General features: G+C 43.2%; 1 protein-coding gene and 1 long non-coding RNA gene across 2 annotated transcripts; both read right to left on the bottom strand.

Moving 5' to 3' along the window:
* Window positions 1–277: 277 nt before the first annotated feature.
* LOC115898244 lies at window positions 278–2,170 on the bottom strand. The gene is made up of 2 exons (XR_004057935.1): window positions 1,664–2,170; window positions 278–961 (listed from the first exon to the last, which is right to left on the bottom strand). It is a non-coding gene; the product is annotated as an uncharacterized LOC115898244 (long non-coding RNA).
* A 2,622-nt stretch (window positions 2,171–4,792) lies between these two features.
* On the bottom strand, window positions 4,793–7,345 carry LOC115898324. The gene is made up of 2 exons (XM_030932952.1): window positions 7,286–7,345; window positions 4,793–7,234 (listed from the first exon to the last, which is right to left on the bottom strand). Exons 1-2 carry the CDS (start codon window positions 7,343–7,345, stop codon window positions 6,722–6,724), a joined length of 573 nt encoding a protein of 190 aa, XP_030788812.1. The 3' UTR covers window positions 4,793–6,721.
* Window positions 7,346–8,232: the final 887 nt, after the last annotated feature.

Below are 8,232 nucleotides of genomic sequence, written 5' to 3'. Positions count from 1 at the left end.
ATGTATTATTGAGAATTATAATGGTTCACGTATTAACACACAGAATAAGTTGACTGTGGATAAACCATAGAGCAGAAACTTTTTTAAAAAGCAGCTTTAAACAACAAACATTTATTATCTTACAGTTTCTTTGGGTCAGGAATCTGGGGTACAGCTTAGCTAGGTGCCTGTAATTTAGGTTCTCTCACAAGGCTGTAGTCAAGGTGTTGGGTTTCCACCTTTTCATCTGAAGGCTCTCCTGGGGGCGAATTCACCTCCATACCCATTCATGTGGCTATGGGAAGGTCTCAAGTCTTCTAGCAAACAGTATTATTTTTTTCTTTTCTTTTTTTTTTTTAAGACAGGGTCTTGCTCTGTCACCCACGCTGGAGTGCAGTGGCACAATCTTGGCTCACTGTAACCTCTGCCTCCTGGGATCAAGCAATCCTCCTGCCTCAGCCTCCCCAGTAGCTGGGACTACAGGTGCCCGTCACTATGCCTGGCTTCTTTGTAATTTTTGTAGAGATGGGATTATAGATGTAAGGCACTGTGCCTGGCCAGCAGCAACTTTTTAATAGGAATTTCGAACTTTCTGAATTCTTAGGAACACAAAATGTACTTACCTTTGAGTTGAGGTTGGTCACTGGCCAGAGGTTTCAGCCAGTGATTCTGGTCTGTGACCTTCTTGGGTCATGCTGAGCTCCCTTTATACTATATAGACAGAATGTCACAATTTATACAGGAGTTGGTCTCCAGCCCTCTTAACCCAAGTACTTAACAGCTCTCCTCTATTCATGGAAGCTTGCAACCCATCTAGACTACTTAAAGATTAAAATAATACCTGATTGAATTCTGCATTATATTTCAAAGTTTTGTCTGAGAACCCTTCACAACTTCGGAGGCCATTCTCTGATGCCATTCTCTGATGCCATGGTCAAGGCACTTGATATTACTTCTTTTTCCCATTTTTCAAATGAGGAATCTGAAAAATCACACAGCAGCTTCAGGATTTTTTTTTTTTTTTTTCCTAAACTACTTGATATGTGAGTCTAAGGATTTAAACCTTCCTGTCTGAAGCCAAAGCCTATTGTGTTTCCAGGCCTCAGTAAACAGAGTTGGTCCAGAGGCTGGAAAAGTCATTTGACAGCATTCCAGCCCTGTCAGCATCTTCACTGAGTAGCTTTGTTATTTGCTATAAACAGTTGTAAATTTCCAGAACTGCAGGCACACCCATATTAAAGTGTTCATTACTAAAATGCCTCATAATGCCAAATGCAAATGAACAGTGATTTAGAGTCCCAGTGGAATTCTGTCCCTGGATCCCCTCCACTAGCACAGATAATTGAGAACTGACTTAAATGAAATTTAGTCAGATCTCTCAAAGCTGACCCCTTCTATCATTTAATGGAACGTCTCAATTGTGGACGAAAGAATGGTTGATGCTGTGCTTTAAGCTACTTTTAAAATGTGAAACCTATTTTGCTAACGGAGAAACGACACTTTTTTTAAATAACAGGATTTCTCTAGGCCCCCAAGTTTTGCTGAAACTCAGGAAACACATATGGACAACTATCTAGTTATAGTTCTTCCTGTAAGTCTCAGAAACCATAGCTTCTGATTTAGTGCCCCACCGGAACTGCAGACCTTAAAAAACAAAAATCCCACTGGGATGAAAGAGGCTCACTTGTTTTCAAGTTGTGGCCCTTCCACCCCCTGGGTGGCTCCTCCTCCATGTCTGTGTCTGTGGCTTTGATTTATAATCTTCCACCTCCACAAGCCTTGGCATTTACTGGAATCCTACAAAGAGGTTAAGGTGTAAACCAGGAAGAAGCTTTTAAGGACAAGAGGGAGTTGGGGGTAGGGGATGGGGTAAGAAAAGAGAGTTAAGGAGAGGAAAAGCAATTGTAAGAGACCACATGGGTAGTATAAGTGAATGAGCACACGGGCAGGGAAGGCCCTGGCCGATTGAAGGACTGCTGAATGTGGTTTTGCCCGCCAAGGCAGTTCCTTTGGTTCTGTGATACAGCTTCCAGTGGGAGAGCTCCTTGTCCAATGCACTGTAATCAGGATAGCCAGTGTGTGAACCCCCTCCTGCTTTGTCAGAGATGGAGTCTCGCTCTGTCACCCAGGCTGGAGTGCAGTGGCCGGATCTCGGCTCACTGCAAGTTCTGCCTCCCGGGTTTACGCCATTCTCCTGCCTCAGCCTCCCGAGTAGCTGGGACCTCCCGGTTAGTTTTTTTGTATTTTTTTTAGTAGAGACGGGGTTTCACCGTGTTAGCCAGGATGGTCTAAATCTGCCGACCTGTGATCCGCCCGTCTCAGCCTCCCAAAGTGCTGAGATTACAGGCTTGAGCCACCACGCCCAGCTTCAAGGTTTTTTATATGCTTGCACAGCCAGCTCTGTGTTCCCAGCTGTAAGGCCTGGGATTTGCAGTTTATCCCCCGGGGGGTAAATAATAGGAGCTGCAATCTTCTGCCAGAAAAGAACTTGCTTCACCAGCTTGGAGGCTCAGTTGATGATGAACGCAAAAGGTTTTCTGGAAAATAAAATGAGATACCCAATGGGCCAACGTCTGAAAACTGTGAGGTGCCAAGTTAATGTGAGTTATCACAGTTCTAATAATTATCAGGGTTAGGTAGGTGGGTTTTCTTGAAAAGGAGGAAGCCTCAGAACTTATGGCTTAGTGCCTGAAGGGAGCTTCACGATATTCCTTGCAGGAATTTCTGGAGACACACAACTCAAAATTTTCCCTTTGGAGTTTCTGATACAGTGTTGAAGCCACAGGTTCTAGAGACAGACTTGGGTTGGAAGTCTGGCTCTGCCACTTATCTGTATGAACTAGGAAAATTCTCCCCTCTGGAAAATGGGAATACTCTGTTACTGGATGTGGTTGTGAAAGAATTAATGTATGTTAAATGCTCAGTATAGGGTATAAGCATTAATAGAGGCACAATACATGGTTACCTGTATCATGTACCTCTCATGAGAAAATTGGTCTGGTTTAGCACTGAGGCAATGGAAGGGGAGACAACACTGTGTGTGACATGTCTAATATAAAGCACACAAGAAAAATAAGCAATGGGGACATTTATTACATACAGGCCCAATCAAAGATTCTGGGGACTTGGGGTGAGAAGCACCCAATGCTTTCCTCAAGCAACTGGGTTCTTGGAGAGCCCAAGAAGTACTGGTATTAAGTACCAAAGTCTATGTCTGTCAGTGCAGGAAAAGAACTATAGATGGTCATGTAGACTATGTGGAGAGAAGGTATCTCTTGGAATGTGTCTGAGGAAGTAAATTTTAGCTGTATAGCCTATGCAATGCTGAAAATGTGTGAGAGTGGATGAGAGCAGGATTCTAAAACCTACTATTCTCATTGTCAGTAATGAGTCACAAAAGTCACATATGAAACACATAGTATAATTATGCTGCTCATTTGCACACGGGTAACAAATCTTGTCCAGTCTGTTCCAAAGCTATAATCCAAAAAAATGGCCTTTAAGGCTTCTGCCTCAAACAACAGAAAGTCAAATCCAAATACAAATTTTTATACTTAAGTATTATTTTCTATCATTCTTCATCTTGTTTTCTAACCATTTAGCTTGAACATAAATACAAATATTTGTCAGTGTTCAATTATATGCACTGTGAAGGATGCAAAGGAATTTAACATGTTCCTAGACTTCATAATTGGCATCAATTGACTCAGCAAAAGGGAACTAAAGATGAGCAGCAAACCTAAGTCTTCATTCTTTATTTTTGGTTCCTCTTTAACATTTTCCACTTTCCTACTAGCAGATTCTGACATCTGAGTCAAGATTACTTATCTTTAATCATGTTAGTACTGCCTCGATCTATTTATATGTAAGAGCAGCTAGCACTAATCGAGCTTCTACTATGTGCCAGGCATTCATGTCACAAGCATAGACCATTCAGTTCTCAGAACCCTATTTAGTATTTTTTATCGTTCTCATTTTACAGATGAGAAAATTGAAGCCTATAGATTAAAGAACTACTGTGAGGTCACAGCCTAATGTCTCATGGCTAGGAAATAACATGTAGATGCAAAGAGGGGAGGTGCACTGAGATTTACATTTCTTCTAGCTGCTTGGAGTATTAGCAGCTATGCTGTGTCATTTTAAGATACTGCACTAGAGGGCGCTAAATACACAAGCTTTAACTGTTTTGATAATGCAGTTCCCACAGTAGTAAAAGATATATAATTGGTAATGGATGCAAGCCAAAAAGGCCCTCCCAAAGAATATGATGCAATTTATGATAACTGAGAAGCTGTATTTCTGTCCCCTCAATTAAAAAAACCCCTCATTCGGCCGGGCGCGGTGGCTCAAGCCTGTAATCCCAGCACTTTGGGAGGCCGAGACGGGCGGATCACGAGGTCAGGAGATCGAGACCATCCTGGCTAACATGGTGAAACCCCGTCTCTACTAAAAAATACAAAAAACTAGCCGGGCGAAGTGGCGGGCGCCTGTAGTGCCAGCTACTCGGGAGGCTGAGGCAGGAGAATGGCATAAACCCGGGAGGCAGAGCTTGTAGTGAGCTGAGATCCGGCCACTGCACTCCAGCCTGGGCGACAGAGCGAGACACTGTCTCAAAAAAAAAAAAAAAAAAAAAAAAAACCCTCATTTTATATTGAGCAATATTTATATTTTGTCTGTAACTTGATATTGATTGCTATTCAAAGTACCTTTCAGTTAGAAGTTTAATTTTTCCTTGTTCTGCCTGCTGAATGACAAAGGGAAAGGGTAGCCTGGATGAAAATAAATTTTAAAAAATTGCACTGAGATACACTGTATCTTTTAACTTTTATTTAGCAAAGTTAAACATACATATATTTTGAAAGAGAGAAAAAGAGGAACTCACCCAACCCTCATATCCAAGAGCTTAAAATCAAAGGAACTCAAGACCCATCGTCAACTTCAAATGCCAGTCATTATTTTAGAGGTAACTCAGATTTCTAAGTAATGCTTCCGTTTCTCGATTTATCAAATAGACATTATGTATTTTGTTATCCTACATGAGAATTGAGTAGTTAACAGAACACCCATCTCTTATCGGTAACAAAGATTTACAAAATAACTTTTGTTTTTCATAACTACAAAAGCAATACATTATCATTGCAGAACATGTTTTTTTAAAAAAAAGACAAAAAGTAACAAAACTCTCCATTATCCCAATAAGCAGAGGAAGTTATTACCATTTTAATGCATATCCTTAACATATACATGTAAAAGGTACATATACACATAAAAATATGTTTAACAGAAATTACTTTGTACACAATATTTGATTGAACTATATATGATCTTTCTTATTCTTTCATTTTATTGTAGTATAATTAACATAAAATGCATAAATCTTAAATCTATAAATTTTTACATTATATAGAAATGTATAATTATATACTCCATGCTCCCTCCCAATCAATGCTGCCTCAAAACGAACTGCTCTTCTAATTTTAGAGCTTACCTCTTCTCATCTCTATCACCACAGATTAGTTGTATTTTTAAGCTTCATGTAAAATTTTCCATGTCAACTTTGAAAACATGACAGTTACAAGTTCTAAGGAATCTCCAGTTCTCCAACTGGTGTGGGAATAAGATAATTTGACTCCACTGTGAATTGTGGTTACTGATGGTATCACTGAGTCTGTTACGGGCCAACGAGAAACAGTCTGAAGGGCCAAGAATTTATGGCCCTGCAGGGATTGCAGAAAGAAACCAAACCCAAGTTCACAATTCAGCCTGGAAGGAGAAAGTTCTATTACTCAGTATCTCAAGACTAAGCGGATCATAAATGGTGTCACAAGTTTGCATTTTTTTCCCTGTGGAAGATAATAATCTTTTGTATGTTTAATTCGTTATCATCGCCTTATAAATTATCACCAGCACAGATAACTACCACAGTCATCAGTGCAACTTAAAACAACAAAACTAGCATTTCTCACTTGCTGTTTTTTAAAGACACCTCCCATCATCTGCACCTGGTCCCCAAACCAGCTGTCCATGAGCAACGACGAATTAAAACGGGGGTGGGGGAGAAGGGGTGTAGGGCCCAAGAGTTGGGGAGCATTATGGCTTGCTGTCAAGTGGCAGCCTAAGATGTACTTGGGAAGATGTTTCATATCCATTTTCCCTGTGAAATTAAAAACGTGATGCTACCAAACCTTTGCTTGTCCACCACCCTTAAGAGTACAAAACCCTGCAAAAAGGAGTGAGCCAATTTGAATAAAAGCGGAAACTTCTTAGGAATTAGCAGCCCGAAAGGCTGCTTGAGAGATGGCAAACATATTGAGGAGTTCTCAAACAGCTGCTCTCTGATTACAGGTGGGAAAAGGCCATTCCTAGTGCCTTCTCCCACGGGCACAGAGAATCAAAGGCACTTTCCATATTTAACACGACTAATATGTCATTGGGCAAAGAGATACTCAATACATCTCCATAGCTTTTCCTTACTTTTACTTAACCTTTATGTCGGATACTTTATGCCTAGTATTGTTCTAAGCGCTTTGCATGCATCATCTCATCAACCTAATAAAGAAGCTCGGATAGATTAACTTTTAAAATCTGGATACAGCTGGGTAAGGTGGCAGAAGAGTTGGAATTCAAATAAAAGCCAGCCCTACAGCAGGGCCATTATTGCTCCTGCCTCCCCTAGCTTGATCACGAAAAATGAGTGGTTCTTCCATCTGGGCACACAGGACAATGGACAGGCGGGCTGCTGTCAGGATTTACCAAAGATGGCCGCTGCGCTGGGCTTGGAGTGAGAGCTGAGGGTGTCCCAGACAAAAAAGTCGGGAGTGGCAGCCGACTGCTTTTTTGGAGGCCAAAAGAGGAGAAAAGGGTTAAACGGAAAAGGTGAGTCAAGAGCAAGAGCAAGAATAGGAGAAAAGGAAAGCCCCGACCCCCTTAGCCGCAGAAAGCGCTGGGCGGAAGTGAGCTGGCCTAGGACGCGCCCTGCGTGGAGGTAGACCCGCGCGGCGGAAGTGCGTTTCTGAGGCTCCTCCTGTAGGATGCGGAGGAGGGACTGAGCTTGCGCGCGGGCCAGCTGTCCTCTCTTCTGATCCCGAAGACAGGATCGGATTACGGGTTGTTGCCGGTTAGCGCGGCCCTGGGGGTTTCCGGTCCCTGGAGACGCGCCGCACCCCTGCAGTTTACTGGGCGCTCTTCTGTCACCCGCTTTCCGACCCCCGCCCGGGGTATTAAGACCCGGGCAGATAAGGCCCCTCTGTCCCGCCTAGCGGCCGTCTTTCCTACGCTGGAGGGCGGCTAGGGATACGCCCTGTACCATGCCGGCCAGTCTGGATGCCCTAACACCAGGCCCCGATTCGCTCTGGCCAGCGGGCATGCGGCAAGTTTGCCCCCGCAGCGCAGCCGCCCACAACTCGCTCTTCCAGAGGAGGAGCTAACGTTCGGACTTGCTTGGTAGTTTACTAGGGCAAAGTACCACCCCACCCCGAGCAAGCAAACCTCAGGGAAGGGGCTCCTTCTGTGTAAAGTGATCGGCAGGCCTTACAGTGGATCTTCGGTATCCATAGTTATATACCAATCATTATCTTGTCTACCTCATTTGGACTGTGCAGAATGAGATGCCAATAATATATCACATCCACAAAAGGTCAAAACTGGGATATATATAACCTCTTTCTCTTAATTAGTCAGATTGACCTCAAAGGGGGTTCTCAGGGTTTCTTACTAAAGAAAAATGCCTCCCAGTGGGTTTTCATCTGAGTCACTTATAAGTGAGCTAGTTTCTCCAACACCAATTGAGCTGGAAACTAGAATAACTGAAACACAACGTATTCCCGTCCTGAACAAGGTGCTGAAATAAGTTACCAGCCTCATTACTTACCAGCCTTCTCTCAGAACCCTAACACCCCTTACAAGGGATTTCTAACTAGGAGTCCGTAGGTAAAATTTAGAGGCCGGGCGCGGTGGCTCAAGCCTGTAATCCCAGCACTTTGGGAGGCCGAGACGGGCGGATCACGAGGTCAGGAGATCGAGACCATCCTGGCTAACACGGTGAAACCCCGTCTCTACTAAAAAAAAATACAAAAAACTAGCCGGCCGAGGTGGCGGGCGCCTGTAGTCCCAGCTACTCGGGAGGCTGAGGCAGGAGAATGGCGTAAACCCGGGAGGCGGAGCTTGCAGTGAGCTGAGATCCAGCCACTGCACTTCAGCCTGGGCCACAGAGCAAGACTCCGTCTCAACAAAAAAAAAAAAAAAAAAAAAAAA

Source organism: Rhinopithecus roxellana, chromosome 6, assembly GCF_007565055.1.
Source record: "Rhinopithecus roxellana isolate Shanxi Qingling chromosome 6, ASM756505v1, whole genome shotgun sequence".
Taxonomy (NCBI): domain Eukaryota; kingdom Metazoa; phylum Chordata; class Mammalia; order Primates; family Cercopithecidae; genus Rhinopithecus; species Rhinopithecus roxellana.
The sequence above is the reverse complement of the archived record's forward strand: the minus strand, read 5'-3'. Positions and strand labels throughout refer to the sequence as shown.